A 17,674-nucleotide genomic window follows, 5' to 3' on the forward strand; every position below is an offset into this window, starting at 1 on the left:
CGACTCTGGGTGGGACCCCGTCCGCCCTCTGCGGCTCAGCAGGAACAGCCTCCCTTCGGGAAGGGCAAGCGGGGGGGGGGGGGGGGGGGGGGAGGCAGCAAAGTGGGACACGGAGGGGCCGGAGCCCTGTCCTTCCCGCCTGCCTCCCCACTTTTAAAGTCTCCACCGTCTCATCCTATCTCGGTTCCCAAACCCGCTTCGGTGGGCGCCGCAGGGACCGGCTCATTTCCCGGCCAGGCCAGGCTTCCCCAGCAAGGGGTCCCTCGGCTCCCCTTTCTGTTTTCTCTCCTAGGACTGCGCGGCGTCGAGGCGGCCCCAGGAAGAGGGCCCAGAGGGAGGCGAGCCTCGGTGGGGCACCGGCGGCGGGGTGCAGGGGGAGGCAGGCCTGGGGGACGAGGAGCGGGAGCCCGGCGGAGAGGAGGGAGGCGCCAGGCCCGCCAGGACCGGAGGAGGCGCGGCCCCAGAGGGCGAGGCCGGGGGTGGGGGCGCGCGAGGAGCTGGGGAGCCGGAGTTGCGCGGGGACCGCGGGGGCGGAGGGGGCGCGGCCGGGGAGGGCGAGGCCCTCAGCTATTGGTCCGGGAGGCCCGGGTGGGGGGTGGAGAGTGAGAGGAGGGTCGAGTCCCGGGGAGCGCGCCGCGGGCCCGCAGTCTCCGCCGCGGTCCGAACAGCGAGTGCCCCGAGCGCAGAGCCGGCGCCCGCCATGAGGGAGATCGTGCACATCCAGGCGGGCCAGTGCGGGAACCAGATTGGCACCAAGGTGGGCCGGGCACTGGGCTTCCCTGCGGGTGGGCAGCTGGCAGGCCTAGGGTGTCGGGGCTCGACCCCCCGGTGCCGGCGCTCCGGTGCGCACCCTCCGTGCCCCTCGGTCCTCGAGTCCAACCCTGCCCTGCGCGGCACCCGGGAAGTGCTCGAGGAGTGGCGCGGCCGAGGAGGGGGCGTCACAGCCGGGGACACCCTGCCCCTCACCCCATCCCCGCTCTAGCTGGGAGCGGCCGCCCGCGGCTCTGGCGCGCCTGGAATTCGGCAGCCGGGCCCCGCGCGCCCTGCCCCGCCCGGCCAGCCCTGGAGTGAGCTGCGGGGGAGGGCGCCCTAGGCTCCAGGTTCTGACCGTCTGTCCCCCTGCCTCGCCCTTCCCAAGTTTTGGGAAGTGATCAGCGATGAACACGGTATCGACCCGGCCGGAGGCTACGTGGGTGACTCGGCGCTACAACTGGAGAGAATCAACGTCTACTACAATGAGTCATCCTGTGAGTAGCGCGGCGCGGCCGGGGCCCCGCCCTTCCCCGTCGGACCCGGTGGTCCCCGCCCGGACCCTGGCCGTCCCCTGCCTAGACCCCGGCCGTCCCCTTCCCGGACCTCGGCCGTCCCCGCCCGGGCCCCGGCAGTCCCCTCCCAGACTTCGGCCGTCCCCTGCCCGGACCCCGGCCGTCCCCCGGCCATTTGCTCCTCCGATCCTGAACATCCCCCCGGCCCCCGCCCAGGATCCTAGCCATCTCTGCCCGGACCCTCGGCCACCCGCCTCTTGGACCTTGGCCATCCGTCTCCCTGACTCGGCCTTCCTCCTCTAGGACCCCGGCCATTTCGCGTCTTCTCCGCCCGATCCCAGACTGGCTCTCTGGATGCCGCCCTCCGCGCAAGGGTAGTTTGCTCTCGGAAAATTTCCCGGGATATAGCAGGATGCCCGGTTCCTTCCTCACTCCCCATGGGGCGGGAAATCCGCCGTCAGTTTATTTCAAAAAGCCGAATTTGGCCTATCATGCGGCGCTGAACTCTTGAACCAGACAACCCGTTAGCTGGTGTTGTGAAATCACTTACTGAGTCTTGTCCGACTTTGTTTTGCTTTTTTCTTCAGTTTAAAATGTATCTCTTAATGGAGATTCTTGGCTAAAAATTTGAAAAGCGCTCCGTTAAATGTCTCCTCTGCACCTTTACCAACCTCCCAAAACTCTTAATGCTCCCTGGAAGCTGAAGTTCCGGGTAGTTGCTGAAGTTGGGTAAAAGCCGCAGGCTGTCGTTTATCCAGGGTTGGGAATCATCTCACCCTTGCCCTGGAGATCTACATATATATTGTGGTTACGTGTATGCACTATTTCTGTAACAATTTTATTATAAAGGTGGAATTGTGCCCTTCCCAAAACAACAAAAAATGAAGATGTTGAAAAAACACTCAGAAAATGACAGATGCTGCACTTCCATATACGTGACACATAGCCCCAGAAATAATTACTCTGGTTTTTGGAGTCATTTGCTATTTGTCCACACAAGAGCTGGGAAGAGCAGTATACATAAAGCACTGGGTTTTATTCACTCAGCAGCTGTAAGAAAAGGTCTGGATCAGCAGGACATAGAATATGAAATTTCCAGATAGCACTAAAAAATCCAGTGATACATTGCATTTCCCGTTAACCCTTAGGTCCACTTTGTTTATATCCTTGCTTCAGTGGGGTGTGTGCATTAATAGGACTGGAGTTGTAGAGCAGAGCCTATGGGCAATCATATTAACCCCATCCTCACTAGGGGACAATTTCCTGCCCAAGAGGCATGAAAATGTGCTTGCTAACAATAGGGCTGCACAGCAAATCTCATTCATTAGAGTGTCTTCCAGAAACAGCCTGTGGGCTGGCACCTGCAACAAGGTGCTCAGACTATAGCTTGGATCCATTAGTGTGTACATATGAGGGACGTGCCGAAAAGTGGAAAGAATGTCACAGCAACACAGCAGTTTGCTGCAACAGATACAGTTTATTTCCATGGAGCTAAAAAAGTAAAACCACCCAGCAGGAAAGAGGTGTCAGGGTGAAGTGGAAAATACAGAAGGCAGGAAGTCAGGAGACCGGATTTCTCATCCTGCTTATTCCCGGAACTTCCTTGCTTGGGCCGGTTCCCTCATCTGAACAATTTAAGGTGGGAATGTGTTGTCCAAGGCCCTTCCCAGTGCTAAGATTCTGTGATTTGAAGAAAGCCGAGTCTGTCTCTAAAGAAACCCTGTTTTGTAGCACCCAGGCAGCTGTGCTGGGGGGACTTGCTACAGGGAAGCCCATCACTCTGGAAACCAGAAAGTAACCCTTGTGGGTGGGCTTTGTTCTCTTCCAGCTCAAAAATACGTGCCCAGGGCTGCCCTGGTGGACTTGGAGCCGGGCACCATGGACAGTGTGCGGTCCGGGCCTTTTGGGCAGCTCTTCAGGCCTGACAACTTCATCTTCGGTGGGTTCCATCTTTCCTGCTTGCTTCTGCTTCTCTTTTTTTTTTTTTTCTTTTTTTTTTTTAACACCAAACTAATTTATGTGCAAGATTAAAAGCATCATGTGGCAAAGAAAAGCTTAGAATGGAAATCAACAGTCCCTACTGTCATCATAGGGTGCCCCTTTTAATTCCTCTATTTTCTTTAGGAAAGTAATGTCTGTGTCTCTAAATGAAATGCTTATATTGATAGTTCTTTTATTTTTAAGTTTATTTATTTATTTTGAGAGGGGCAGGGGAAAGGCAGAGAGAGAGAGAGAGAGAGAGAGAGAGTGAGAGAGAGGGAAAGAGAGAATCCCAAGCAGGCTCCACACTGTCAGTGCAAAACCCGACATGGGGCTCCAACCCATGAACCATGAGATTATGACCTGAGCAGAACAAGACTCGGTCACTTAACCAACTGAGCCACCCATGTGCCCCAGCCAATAGTTACTGATTTAACAAATTTTTTAGACATTAACTTCTTTCTTCCACTTATAAATTGCTATCATAATATGACAGTGATAATTTGTTTTGGTGTGTTACTCATTTTTTAACTTCAGTGTTTTTAGACCTATATTTTTCTTCCATTTCCTATAGACAATTATTTTGCTTTCTTTCTAAAGGCTGGCACCATGTGAATTTTGCTTTGTCAGAATTGGGCAAATCCTTCCCTCCTTCTTCCACCTAAAACATGATAAGAGAAAGCACCTGTCCCTCTACACACTCCTAAATAAAATTATATAACATTAAGTGAAATGGTACTGTTAAGTGCTACCAGCCTCCATCACCCTGTAGCCATGGTGTTTAGAGTCCAGGTTACTTGACAAAATAATCAAAGGGGGAATTTTCAAAATATTCAAGAAGAGACAGAATCTTGAAAGATTTTATTCCACTCCTTTGTAGCAGAATCACTCTGCACCTGTTGTAAAGGTGACTCAGCAAGATGAACGTTCACAGAGTTTACGAATCCTTTGGGTATCATCTACTTCCCTGTCACCCTGACAACATACACAACCAATGAGACAGGGAAAGCTTCCGATAATAACTTCTTCAAGAGGTGGACCATAATTGACCCTAAGCAGAGACTCTTCTGGACCCTGCTGCCCAATGTGGTAGCCACTAGCCACATGTGGCTATTTAAATTAAAGTTAATAAAAAATTAAATAAAATCAGTTCACTTCCTCCATTGTACTAACTATGTTTCAAGTGCTCAATAATTACATATAGCCAGTGGCTGCCATATTGGATATATGGAACAGTTCCTTCACTGTAGAAAGCTCTATTGGATAGCAGTGCTCAGGACTTAGTAGAGATACTCTACCAAATTGGGGGAACGAAGAGAGAAAATGGAAAGACACTGTGTAAACATGTGGCCATACATAGCCATTTCTATCTTAAGAGCCAAGGTAGAGGCTACAGGATGGTGGTAGATGTGAAAGTCTTCCACTTGACAATTGTATTTTAATGTTAGATACCACACATTCACTTCACTTATGTTCTTTTCTCAAAAATTACCAATGTAACAGAGTAAGAAATATGCCTGGAGGGAACAATACTACTTATCAACCGATATACCTCAATCAACAAACGCAATTTCAGTGCCTGTAAAAGGCAAAGTGTCTTACAAGCAAATGAGAGACTCCTAAGGCTGATCTGTGGCTTAAAGTTACTATGGTATAGAAATTAAATGTATTCAAAGATCTACTTTTCAACCCCTTCTCTGGAAGGGATAGAGATAGTTTCCCTGAGGGTAACAGATAATCCTTTGTCATTTAAACCCTATGTATCTAGAGTATTCTCATGCAAAGTGCTTGATACATAGGATCAACATCCTAGGAATGCAAGGATGGTTCAACATTGAGAAGTCAGCTAATAGATTAAGAGAAACACCTTAATAGGTGCCCAAAAATATTTGATAAAACTCAGTATGTGTTCCTGACTTGTATAAGACAAAAACACTTCTGCACAAGCTGGAAATAGAAAGAATTTAAGAATTACCTACTAAGGGGCACCTGGGTGGCTCAGTCAGTTAAACGTCTGACTTCAGCTCAGGTCATGATTTTGTGGTTTGTGGGTTTGAGCCCCACATTAAGCTCTCTACTGTCTGCGTAGAGCCTGCTTTGGCTCCTCCTCCTCCCTGTCTCTCTGCCCCTCCCCACATGCTCTCTGTCAAAAATAAAGAAACATTAAAGAAAAAAGAATTATCTACCAAAATACATAACTATGTCATACTCACTGGTGAAACATTAAAAGTATTCCCAGCAAAGTCAGGTATGAGAAAAAGATGTCCACTGTCTCTTCTATATTCCATGTTTTGAAGGTTCTAGCCAGTGCATAAAGACCAGAGAAAGAAAAGAGATACAAACCATTTAAAGCAAAAGACAAAATTGTTATTTGAAGGTGGAATGATCCTCTTGGATTTTCCAGATAGGCTGTCCAATGAACAGTGATTAGCATTTATAAGACCTCCGTAAGGCAACCAGATACAAGATAAAAAGACTCAGACATTATTGCTATGAGTGACCAACTGTCCTGATTTGCCTGGGACTGGGAGGTTTCCCAGGACACTACACTTTCCAGTGTTGAAACTGGTGAAGTTCCAGGCAAACTGGGACAAATTGATCTCCTTAAAGGCAATAATCAACTGTAAAATATAATGGGAAAATACCCTCTTCACACTAGGATAACAAAAGTTATACCTAGGGACAAAATTTACCAGTAATTGAGAATGAGGAGGAGTCATTAAAACAAGATATTTTTCTCCCAACAGACTGGCTAATAGTTTAAAATCTAACAGGTAGTGTTGGTGAAGGTGTTTGGGGGAAATGACAGTTTCAAGCATTGTCAGAGAACAGCTTAATGGATTCAGCAAATCAAGAATTTTGATTCAACAGTTTCAGTTCAAGGAATTTGTCCTACAGAAATGCTTGCTCATGCATCCATGGATGATGCATGTTGGTTTCTAGAAGAGCTGAACCCCTTTGCCCACTCCCACCCCCTTGCCCTTACCACCAGCTGGTGTCAGTCTCTGTCAGTTCAGTGGACTGCTCCCTCAGGGCCTTGTGATAAATAGACTTGGCTTGGAGAACAATATTCTGTATGCTCGAGATGACTCGAGCATAAGGATGACTCCCCCCTGTTTGCTTAATACAGATCAGTGCCGTCTTTCACTTTCTCTTAGTAAGTGGGTCTAGATTTTTAGCAGATGTAGACTCTTTGTAAGCCCTTTGAGTGAAATTACCCAAAGAGAGAGAGCGCTGAATGGGGACAAGGGAAACTTGGCGGCTAATTTCGGCTCTGCCACCTCTGCTGCCATCAGTCCCCTTCTCTGGGCTCCTTCAGTTTAACAGTCTGTGGAATGAAGGGCCCCCAAGCATCTGGGCCTCTGTAAGAATCTGAGGGAAGCAATAGCCTGTGCCTGCCACCTGCACAGAACTACACCTCCACAGAGAATTCTGCTCGGTTTCTTCCCTTAAAGTTTCAATTAATTTCTGGTAAGAATCTGAGAGGATAGCTAAGTTGTCTTTTTTTTTTTATTATTTACATTTTAGTTAACATCCTGTGCAATATTGGTTCCAGGAGTGGAATTCAGTGATTCATCACTTACCTACAATACCCAGTGCTCATCACAAGTGCCTCCTTAGTACCCATCACCCATCTAGCCCATCCTCCACCCCTCCCTCTATCAATCCACAGTTTATTCTCTATTGTTAAGAGTCTCTTGTGGCTTGTTTCCCTCTCTTCTCTTACTCCCTTCCCATATGTTCATCTGTTTTTTTCTTAAATTCCACATATGAGTGAAATCATATGGTGTCTTTCTCTGATTGACTTACCTCGCTTAGCATGATACATTCTAGTTCCAACCACGTCATTACAAATGGCAAGGTGTGTGTGTGTGTGTGTAAAGAAGATGTGCAATATGTAATATATTCAGGAGGATAGCTAAGGTTTCTCAAACCTGAATTACAGTTGGCTGAATCTGCCTCAGTCTCAGTAAGTGTTACCAAACAAATTAATAGAATTCATCAAGAAAAGTATATAGTTGACCCTTGAAAAATGCAGAGGTTAAGGGGTGCTGACCCCCTGCACGTCAAAAGTTTACTTACAATTTTTGACTCTCCCCAAACTTAACTATGGTTGACTGGAAGTCTTAGCGACTATATAAGCAGTCGATTAACACATATTTTGTAAGTTGTGTGTATTCTGTAGTGTATTTTTACAATAAAGTAAGCTAGAGAAAAGAAAACGTTATTAAGAAAATCATAAGGAAGAGGGGCGCCTGGGTGCCTTAGTCGGTTAAGCATCCGACTTCCGCTCAGGTCATGATCTCGCGGTCTGTGAGTTCGAACTCTGTGTCAGGCTCTGTGCTGACAGCTCAGAGCCTGGAGCCTGTTTCAGATTCTGTGTCTCCCTCTCTCTCTGACCCTCCTCCGTTCATGCTCTGTCTCTCTCTGTCTCAAAAATAAACGTTAAAATTTTTTTAAAAAAAATCATAAGGAAGAGAAAATACTTTTACAGTACTGTACTTATGTATCAAAAAGAACCTGTGCATAAGTGGACCCATGCAGTTCAAGCCTGTGTAGTTCAAGGGTCACCTGTACTACTTTTTTGATGGGCAGTACATGGTAGGAAATTCAAAACAACTGAAGGCATATACAGTGGAAAGCTTGTCCCTCACTCCTCTGTCCACTTAGTTCTCTCCCAGGAGGCTGGCTCTTGTTGCTGACCTCGGAGGTGCCCTTCCTGAAGCTTGTGCACAGTAGAAGCAAATACATGAGTCTATGAGTCTGAATATGTAAAAATATGGTAAAGTTTTATTTATGTAAAATACATGGCTTTCCTGCTTCTAGGAAGGATATGAAACCGCATAAAGACAGCTTTAAAATGTGACCAGTTATTTATTTTCTACCATTTATTTATTTTTGAGAGAGAGTGCGAGTGGAGGAGGGGCAGAGAGAGGGAGACACAGAATCTGAAGCAGCTCCAGGCTCTGAGCTGTCAGCACAGAGCCCGAGGTGGGGCTCGAACTCACATACCACGAGATCATGGCCTGAGCTAAAGTCAGATGCTTAACCAACTGAGCCATCCAGGTGCCCCAAAGTGTGGCCATTTAAAACACAGAGTGAACTGTGAGAATTCATTCACTTGCGGCTGAGAATTCATTTAAGCTATAGGTTTCTGGCAACTAAATTCAAAACAGGAAGCCCAGTAAAGGACACGGTGGTCGTCATCATAAAAGGGAATATACCACTCTTCTAAAAAGGAGATCCCCCTTCTTTCTACATTATTTGTATTTGTTTTTTTTTTAATTTTTACTTTGCCTTTTTCAACGAAAGCTAATAAAGAACCACATTATTAAAAACCAAGAACTAGAGTAAAAAAATCATAAAATTTTATGATTTTAAAATCGATAATTTTTAATAGTTACATAATGTGTAATTATTTCATAATGGCCAATAATCAGGGAGTCACTTCTTACCTAATTTTGCTCTAAGAAAGAATCTAAGTAAGGGGCTGTAAGTAAGGGGCTTGCTCTAAGTAAGGGGCTTGGGTGGCTCAGTCGGTTGAGTGTCTGACTTCAGCTCAGGTCATGATCTCACGGATCGTGGATTCGGGCCTGCATCAGGCTCTGTGCTGACAGCTCAGAGCCTGGAACCTGCTTTGGATTCTTTGGCTCCTTCTCTCTCTGCCCCTTCCCTGCTCACACACTCTCTCTGTCTCTCAAAAATAAATAAAATGTTAAAGAAAGGAAGAATATAGTATTCTGGCTCAGTCAGTGGAGCATGTGACTTTTGATCTCAGGGTAGCAAGTTCAAGGCCTGCCTTGGATGTAGAATTAAAAAAAAAAAAAAAAGAATATAGTAATATAGAATCTGGAGATTTGCACCTTGGTTCACATAAATTGGTCTGTGTTTCTAACTCTGATCACAGAATAGATCCTCAAAAGTAAAGTTATTGGGTCAGAGCCTATTTGAACGTATTTAAGCCCATTATATATATTGCTTTAAATGGGTTAATGCCACTAGCAGTGTTTGAGGGCACAATTTTTGCTCTGCTTTTGCCTGAGAAATGTATCAACTGAGGGTCTCTGAGCAATATAATTGAAACTGCTTTATAGGAAATGGAAAAAGATCTCTGAATTTGGAGAGTCTGTATAAATTGCATAGATTGTCAGTTTAAGAAAAGAGAAACTTACACTCACGTAAACAGGATTCACACATAAAGAAACCTGAAAACCCAATATTAAAATACAACTCAGTAAACCCTGTTCCCATAGGGAGGGGCGGTTAGCTGAAACACACACACACACACACACACGCACACCTTATTGCTTCTTGAGGGAAAATAGAAAAAAATTATCCGGTTTTACACTGTTTAAATTTAAGATATCAAACTTATACTTGTTACATTGGGCTTTGTGTAACATTGGTATATTTTATTTCTTAAAATGGGTGGTGTAGATATTTATTATGTTTCATATGCTTTTACATGCCTTAAGTCTGTCATGAGAAAAATGTTGGCATGGATGAGGCATGGCTCTTGTTTATGCACTTTCTGGAGGTTTCTGATAGGACTCAGGAGACCAACCACCTTCTCTGGCTCACTTGCCCCCCACCCAACCCAGATGTCCGGTCAGGGTCAGGCCTCCCTTTGGCCATCACTCCCGTGCAGCCAGGACCTGTTGAACTTTTAGAGTCTTTATGAAACTGATTCAAACTATTGAAGTCGTGGGAAGTTGGTTTCTGATGGCAGCAGCTTCAGTGATCGTGGAGGTTTTCTTTGGTCTAATGTATTTGAACTGAAGACTGAGACAGCCTAAGAAGGTCTGGTCTTGTCTTTCTAGCTGTCAGTAAGTGGGACAAAAAAGATTAAGAACAAATTAACACAGACCTACGATGACCAGCTAATGATCTAATTCAGTCCTTACAAACCTTCAAGAATGTTAGAAATGACACTTTGCATTTAAATTGTCTCTAGGATTGTTTGATATCTTTGCTTCTTTGTTAGAATATGCATCCTTAATTTTGATTCAGAATATTTAAAAATTTTTAAGATTGTACTGCTGTGAAATAGCTTTTATAGTAATTTTTAAAACTGACACTATTTTTACTTCAGAATTGTGAGTTTTTTAAATGAATGTTCTTATTTTGTTAAAATGGCACACTCGTTATGAGGAATGGAGAAGTGTCCCCAACGTATAAACACACTATGCTGTTTGGCAAAATAGTTGTTTTTAAGTCACCCTCCAGTTAATAAAAGAGGTAGAATTGTCTTTGGGAAATGGCTCATCCCCCATTAGCTTTAGAGCTCATTTTTTCAGAGCTGGCATATTACAGTAAACCAGTGTCATTCCATTTCTAGGTATAGATGAAGTGTTGTTGTTTTTTTAATTTCTATTTATTTTGGGGTGGTTTTAAAAAAACAGACTTGAAGTAATATATAACTTTGAAAGTGAAAGTTATCTGCATTTAAGTTTTGCACATGAATATACTTGACAAAAACAAACCCTTTTTCTTAATGAATCACTGGTCGTATTAGTGGTCATGCCCAGGGACAGTGAGAGAGAGTTTTGTGGGAGAAAATGGAGTAACAGAAAGCCTCTTTCTGCACATGTAACTTTCCCTTCCAGATTCGGGGTTAGAGGGCTTCAGAGAGCACTTGATCCCTCACCCAGTGTGAGCAGGAGGTAAACCAGAGGGTAGACTCAGAAAGCCCCGGGGACCTGTTGCCACCCGCCTGTAGCCTTGTGTTCTACAGTCCCGAGCCACTGACTAATGTCACAACATCTCATTACAGAATATGTTCAACTCATGACCCCCAAATATTTAACTGGGAACATCTGTTGCTACGAGACAGTGGCAAAATATTTTCAGAAGTCACTAGTTTCTTTTTTGTCAAGAGCAGAGAAAACCTTGTGGCTAATCATGCTGTAAATACTGAGGAAGCCAAGTGAGCTGTGTGAGCTGGACGAGGAGTCAAGTTCAGGGAGCTTGACTTGCTATGATTGCCCGTCTGCCTGCAGCCACCTACCTGCTGCCGATTGCTGGTTTCTACTCTGTTTTAATGAAATCATCTCCAGCAATTTGACAATTGCACTCATGTTCTTTCCTTCATGAAGGTGCGCCAGTCCTAGACTGAGCTCCATGGACGAGCATGAGTCCCCGCCCTTGTTCTTCCTGGTTCCTCTGGTGCGTCTGGCCGGACTGCTGCCTGCTAGCTTGGGTGGGGAAAGGTGGACAGCAGTTAGTGGGGGCACAGGAAGGCAACGACCATTTTTGAGCCAGCTGGGCAGGAAAACAGATAATCTGTGTTTGTAAGAGAGAATGCAGTTGCTTCCTGGACGAGGAAGTGGCCACCAGGAGGGCTGAGGCGGCCGGTGCTCTTGGGATGAGCTGCAAGCATGGAGGGGCTTGCCCCGTGCCCATGTGGCAAATGGAACATGGTGCTGCCATGCCTGTCATCATGGTGCCTTTGACCAGCCAGACAGGGCAAAGGCAACAGGAGTGAGTGGCTGATCTCCCTTATGAGGTGGGAACGAGACAGATGAGCAAGGGGCCACCTGCGCCTCCTTCTGATGGGCAGTCCTGCCCTCCTCGACACACTGCTACTTAATATTGAAATGTGTTTCATGTTTTCGACACAAAGTTAAAACTGCACAGTTTTCTCTTCAAATACACAGGGGTCAGGGCGCCTGGGTGGCTCAGTCGGTTAAGCGTCCGACTTCGGCTCAGGTCATGATCTCACGGTCCATGAGTTCGAGCCCCACATCGGGCTCTGTGGTGACAGCTCAGAGCCTGGAGCCCGTTTCAGATTGTGTGTCTCCCTCTCTCTCTGACCCTCCCCTGCTCATGCTCTGTCTCTCTCTGTCTCAAAAATAAATAAATGTTAAAAAAAAATTTTTTTTTTCAAATACACAGGGGTGTAGGGTAAAACTGGATCCCCCTCATCCCTAGTGCCGGTGACCCTGAGATTTTATTCCCGGGGCTAACTCGTGCTGTACACGGTGCAGATGTGTCCCACTTGACCTTTTCCCACATACACATGCACACACACGTGCACATGCGCACACACACACACAGGCAGTTGATTTGGTTTTCAGAAAATGGGATCATGCTACTCATACCATTTTGCAGCTTTTTGAGGAGTTCATTAACATAACGGGGACACTCCCTGTGGCTGTCACCGTGCCTTTCTGCTGCATGGGTGTCGTCATGTAGTAATCCCCCCACTTACTGCTGTTTTTAAAACTCCCCGTAAAGGCACATTTTCATATTTTAATTTTCTCTTTTTTTTATTTTTTTATTTTTGAGACAGAGAGAGACAGAGCATGAGCAGGGGAGGGGAAGAGAGAGAGGGAGACACAGAATCCGAAACAGGCTCCAGGCTCTGAGCTGTCAGCACAGAGCCCGACGCGGGGCTCGAACTCACAAACCGTGAGATCATGACCTGAGCCGAAGTCGGACGCTCAACCGACTGAGCCACCCAGGCACCCCAATTTTCTCTTGATTATCATAAGAGACATGTTTGTTTCGTTAAATTTTTATAAGCAATATGAATGTGGAAAGTTCACTCTCCTATTATCCCATCCTTCAGAGACAACCACAGTTACTGGTTTGCTGTGTATTTCTTCAATTTATTTCCTAAATGCAACTTTAAATGTTCTAATAAAGTCTAAAATATTCACTTTGCTAGCTAGGTAAAACATCTGCTTGGCCCAGGACTCAAAGGGAGCAAAAGGGCGCACAGTGAAAACGTGGTCTCATTCCGACCCCGAGCTGGTGCCCACCCAGGATCCTTCCCAGAGGCAGCACTCCAGGATTTGTGCAGTCACTCTGTGCCTATAGCAGCAGATACATACCTGTTACACGCATACAATGACAGCCAACTGCATACACCATTTGGTACTTCGGGGTTCTTTTTTTCCTCCTTAGCAATATACGCAGGACTAGGGCTGATGGCTGATTGTATTCTGTCACATAGATACCATTATTGATTTAAGTCCTCTGTTAAAAGGTATTTCAGTTGTTTCCTTTTTTCTTTACTATTGCAAACTGCTCCTTGGCGAGTACTTGTCTGCATGCCATTTTCCACGTGTGTGGGTGGATCTATCCAGGCAAATTTGTAGAAATAAAATTGCTGAGTCTAAGGGGACTAATTCTGATACATATGCTAAACTGTTCTCCATAGAGGGTAGTCCCTGTTATGCCTCTCCACAGTCTGGCAGTGTGGAGGGGCCTTCCCCCAACTCTGGCCAACAGTATCAGCAAGCTTTTTGATCGCTTTCAGCTTCACAGGGAAGAAACTGAATCTCCTTGTTTTCATGTGCATTCCCCTTGTGAGGAATACATCAGATATTTAAGTTATTTGAATTTCCTTCCCTGTGAACTGTTTCTGTCCTTTGCCCATCTTCCTAAAAGTTTTTCCTTACTGATCTGTAGGCCTTCTTTAGATATTTAAGGTGGGTGTCCCTCTGTATGTGATACAAGTCACTGGTAGTCAACACATTTTAAACTTACTGAAGAATCACAGGATTTGGGTTGTTTTTCTTGTTTTACAGACGTCCACTTAACACCCACAGTGTTTAGCACTGATAGAAGCTGTGGAAACCTCAAGGAAATTTGCGATAAGACTCATTCCTCCAAAAGTAGGCCCTTGTGTAAGGCCACGCCCACAGTACACTGCAGAATCCAGGGAGGCTGGCAGCAGACCTCAGTGAGAGGGCCCTCGCCCCACAGTGCGTGAGTGCCTCCAAAGTGCCTGCTTGTCTCACCTGACGCAGCACTGGGCTGCTCCCGGGAGGCAGCCTACGTGGTGTCACTGCTGCCCGGCTCAGCTCCCCACTGGTGTCTCTGGCGTCAGGTATGGACCTGCCCACCCGGAGCACAGAAGCTGGTCTCCGGACGGTGGTGGTGGATTGTTGCCACCAGCTGGGTAGAGACAAAAATCAAGTGAACATCTTTGGAATAAGTGGGCAGAGGTCCATACGGTGTGATTCCTGCGCTGGCTTAGCTCTGAGCGGAAGGACAAACAGGCCTCGGTATCTCTTCTTCCTCTCATTTTCTGTGTCCACTTGACACAATCCAATCACCTGCCAGCTCCCATGGCACATCCTGGTCCTTTTCAGAAATTCGGCACATAGGGAAAGTTTGATAGGGATGCTAACAAATTTGTTTTTTAATTTTTTATACATGATCCTTTTCAAAACTAGATTTGAATACACCTGCTTACTAAATACACAAAACGCTTTTTAATAATCTTCCTTGCTTCTTAAATAACTTTTAATTTTAGCTATATATTACATTGCCTTGTTACCAGTTAAAATAATGAGAAACAGCAGTGCCTTGTTTCTATAGTTTATTATTAAATAGTTCTAGGGGTGCCTCGGTAGCTCAGTCAGTTAAGCGACTGACTCTTGATTTCTGCCCAGGTCATGACTGCACAGTCGTGGGATCGAGCCCCATATGGGGCTCGTGCTGGGTGTGAACGTTGCTTGGGATTCTCTCTTTCCCTCTCCCTCCGCCCCTCCCCACTTTGCGTGTTCTCTCTAAAAAAAATTTTTTTTTAAATAAAATTGATAATATTATCTCTCACCATCCATCAGAGGAGTAAATCCAGGCATGGAGGTGGGGGAAAGGGACCACATTCATCATGAGCCTGAGGAGGTCAGCACCAAGCACTGACTTGACTACTTTTCATAATTTACCCTACAGTGTGCCCTAGAATTTAGTTCTCAGTGGTTTTTCTAATAATTCTTGAAGTGAGTATTAACGTATTGATTTAGATTGAAGAAGTCTTATAATTTTTTTTTTTTTTTCAGAAAGTGAGTCCAGTTTGGATCATTGCTCTGATAATTAGGACTGCCCTTGCCAGAGTATATGGCTCGTATTTTTTATAACCCGAATAAGCTAAACTCCAACCTAAAAATTCTTTCCAGTGAAAATATATATAAAACATTTAATTGAGAAACCGTATTGGCAAAGTTGTATTGGAATATTTCCATTTTCCCAACTCGATCCAAGTACATTGGACTAAGGAAAGTGACTTTAAGTAAAATGGTCTCCACCTGTGGTAAGCCCTGGTGGTAAAGCCTTTTGGTATCCGCCAGAAACAGAAGAGAATGAACCAACGCAGGTTGTTTCCAGCGCTGCTTTCCACGGAATTGGGTTTGGGGCTGAAAGAGGTGTTTTTTCCCCCCGACCGTCTTAAAAGTGTGAACAACAGCATCACCACCCCGACCCCCCACCCCCCATCCCCCGTGCAGCCCTACTGAATTTGTGTGCCACTCTCTTGTGCTTTGTCCCAGGACAAACGGGCGCGGGCAACAACTGGGCGAAGGGGCACTACACGGAAGGGGCCGAGCTGGTGGATTCGGTGCTCGACGTGGTGAGGAAGGAGTGCGAGCACTGCGACTGCCTGCAGGGCTTCCAGCTCACGCACTCGCTGGGCGGAGGCACGGGCTCCGGCATGGGCACGCTGCTCATCAGCAAGATCCGCGAGGAGTACCCCGACAGGATCATGAACACCTTCAGCGTCATGCCCTCGCCCAAGGTGTCGGACACGGTGGTGGAACCCTACAACGCCACCCTGTCGGTGCACCAGCTGGTGGAGAACACGGACGAGACGTACTGCATCGACAACGAGGCCCTCTACGACATCTGCTTCCGCACGCTCAAGCTGACCACGCCCACCTACGGCGACCTCAACCACCTGGTGTCGGCCACCATGAGCGGCGTCACCACGTCCCTGCGCTTCCCTGGCCAGCTCAACGCCGACCTGCGCAAGCTGGCCGTGAACATGGTGCCCTTCCCGCGCCTGCACTTCTTCATGCCCGGCTTCGCGCCGCTCACGGCCCGCGGCAGCCAGCAGTACCGCGCGCTCACCGTGCCCGAACTGACGCAGCAGATGTTCGACGCCAAGAACATGATGGCGGCGTGCGACCCGCGCCACGGCCGCTACCTGACCGTGGCCACCGTCTTCCGGGGCCCCATGTCCATGAAGGAGGTGGACGAGCAGATGCTGGCCATCCAGAACAAGAACAGCAGCTACTTCGTCGAGTGGATCCCCAACAACGTCAAGGTGGCCGTGTGCGACATCCCGCCGCGCGGCCTCAAGATGGCCTCCACCTTCATCGGCAACAGCACGGCCATCCAGGAGCTGTTCAAGCGCATCTCGGAGCAGTTTTCCGCCATGTTCCGGCGCAAGGCTTTCCTGCACTGGTTCACGGGAGAGGGCATGGATGAGATGGAGTTCACAGAAGCGGAGAGCAACATGAACGACCTAGTGTCCGAGTACCAGCAGTATCAAGAAGCCACGGCCAATGATGGCGAGGAAGCTTTTGAAGACGATGAGGAGGAGATCAATGAATAGAGGCGCCTCCCTGTCTCGGATACCATAGTTCAGATGTTCTTCCTTTAACTCCAGAGCATCGTGACCCTAACGGCCGCCACACGGTGCTCTGCTCTGTGTGGGTACAGGCCCCTCACCAGTGCTACAGAATTGCACTATCAGCCCTCTGGAATGAAGAAAGTACATCAGAATAGCAGAGAATTGGCAGTCCTACCCAATCAAGAGATCAGACGACAGATTTTCTACTGGAAGACTTGAAACAATGAACGGGCCATCGATGAAGGGCTAAATGACTTGACCTCGCCTTCTGTTTAGTGTTCGACCATGCTGAGAATTAACAAGGAAGCCAGAAACCCTGTTTTTCATCCTCTGTGATGAAACCTAAAGCTGTGCAGTGTTGCCTTATATTGAGAATGCAGTATGGAACTTTAAAACAACCTATTCGTAATAAAACACTAAAATTGTTTCTTTGCCTCTTCCAGCCTCTGTTTCCAGTAGATTTGTTACTTTGTGTTGTTATAAGGGTTACTTGGGTACCCTGTCTCTTCCTGGGGTGAAGTGCCTCTGCCACTAAGTGAATGAACTCAGAGGAAAGACTTTCCTTGAACTGCAGGCTTTTTAAGGGTGGCAGCATAAAAGCAGCACACACACAAATAAAAACCCATCATCCCCATTCGCAACCAGCACTTAGACCTCCCACAGAATCTTTCACCTCCCTGCGTCATGTCCTGGTCAGTCCCAACCTTCCCTAATAGCTGGGCTAAGATTTGCCAGAGGAGCTACAGAAAATGACCTGCCAGCTTCCAGCCAAAGCCAGGGGGATGTGCGAGCTCTTGGTGGGTGAGGGGGCACCAGGCAGGGCCAGCTTTGAGAGCTGTGTGCTTCCTTCCAGGAGCACTCAGGGCCAGGGCAGAGACTGAGGGCTGTTTTCTGTATAACAGATCACCACCTTACAGTTTCTAAAACCTGACACAACTTCTGTAAGAGGTCTTGTAAAGCCAGACTCCACAGGACATGACCAGGCTAGTCCTACTAATTAGCAGACATCGCTGTTCACCTTTGTCTCTGGTTTCTTTCTTTCGGCCCCTTTGAAGTTAGCTGTGAA

At 46.9% G+C, this 17,674-nt stretch overlaps 1 protein-coding gene and 1 long non-coding RNA gene across 3 annotated transcripts; one reads left to right on the forward strand and one right to left on the reverse strand.

Annotated features, from left to right (window-relative positions):
* Nucleotides 1-595: 595 nt before the first annotated feature.
* On the forward strand, nt 596-17,035 carry TUBB6 (tubulin beta 6 class V). 2 transcript variants are annotated; one of them, XM_058692758.1, is made up of 4 exons: nt 596-757; nt 1,139-1,247; nt 3,094-3,204; nt 15,527-17,035. In XM_058692758.1, the coding sequence occupies exons 1-4, from the start codon at nt 701-703 to the stop codon at nt 16,588-16,590; spliced, it is 1,341 nt and encodes a 446-aa protein (XP_058548741.1). In that variant the 5' UTR covers nt 596-700; the 3' UTR covers nt 16,591-17,035. The 2 variants fall into 2 exon arrangements, with proteins under 2 accessions (XP_058548741.1, XP_058548742.1); XM_058692759.1 differs by lacking the exon at nt 596-757 and adding an exon at nt 1,569-1,639 and having other exon boundaries at nt 1,134-1,247.
* LOC131490429 (uncharacterized) lies at nt 9,953-15,533 on the reverse strand. The gene is made up of 3 exons (XR_009251096.1): nt 13,082-15,533; nt 11,254-11,440; nt 9,953-10,066 (listed from the first exon to the last, which is right to left on the reverse strand). It is a non-coding gene; the product is annotated as an uncharacterized LOC131490429 (long non-coding RNA).
* Nucleotides 17,036-17,674: the final 639 nt, after the last annotated feature.

This window comes from Neofelis nebulosa, chromosome 11 (assembly GCF_028018385.1).
Source record: "Neofelis nebulosa isolate mNeoNeb1 chromosome 11, mNeoNeb1.pri, whole genome shotgun sequence".
Taxonomy (NCBI): domain Eukaryota; kingdom Metazoa; phylum Chordata; class Mammalia; order Carnivora; family Felidae; genus Neofelis; species Neofelis nebulosa.

Coding starts and splice junctions, on each gene's coding strand:
- TUBB6 (XM_058692758.1), top strand. CDS start 701: ATGAGGGAGATCGTGCACATCCAGGCGGGCCAGTGCGGGAACCAGATT. Junction 1,248..3,093: donor CTACTACAATGAGTCATCCT/GTGAGTAGCGCG, acceptor GTTCTCTTCCAG/CTCAAAAATACGTGCCCAGG. Junction 3,205..15,526: donor GCCTGACAACTTCATCTTCG/GTGGGTTCCATC, acceptor GCTTTGTCCCAG/GACAAACGGGCGCGGGCAAC.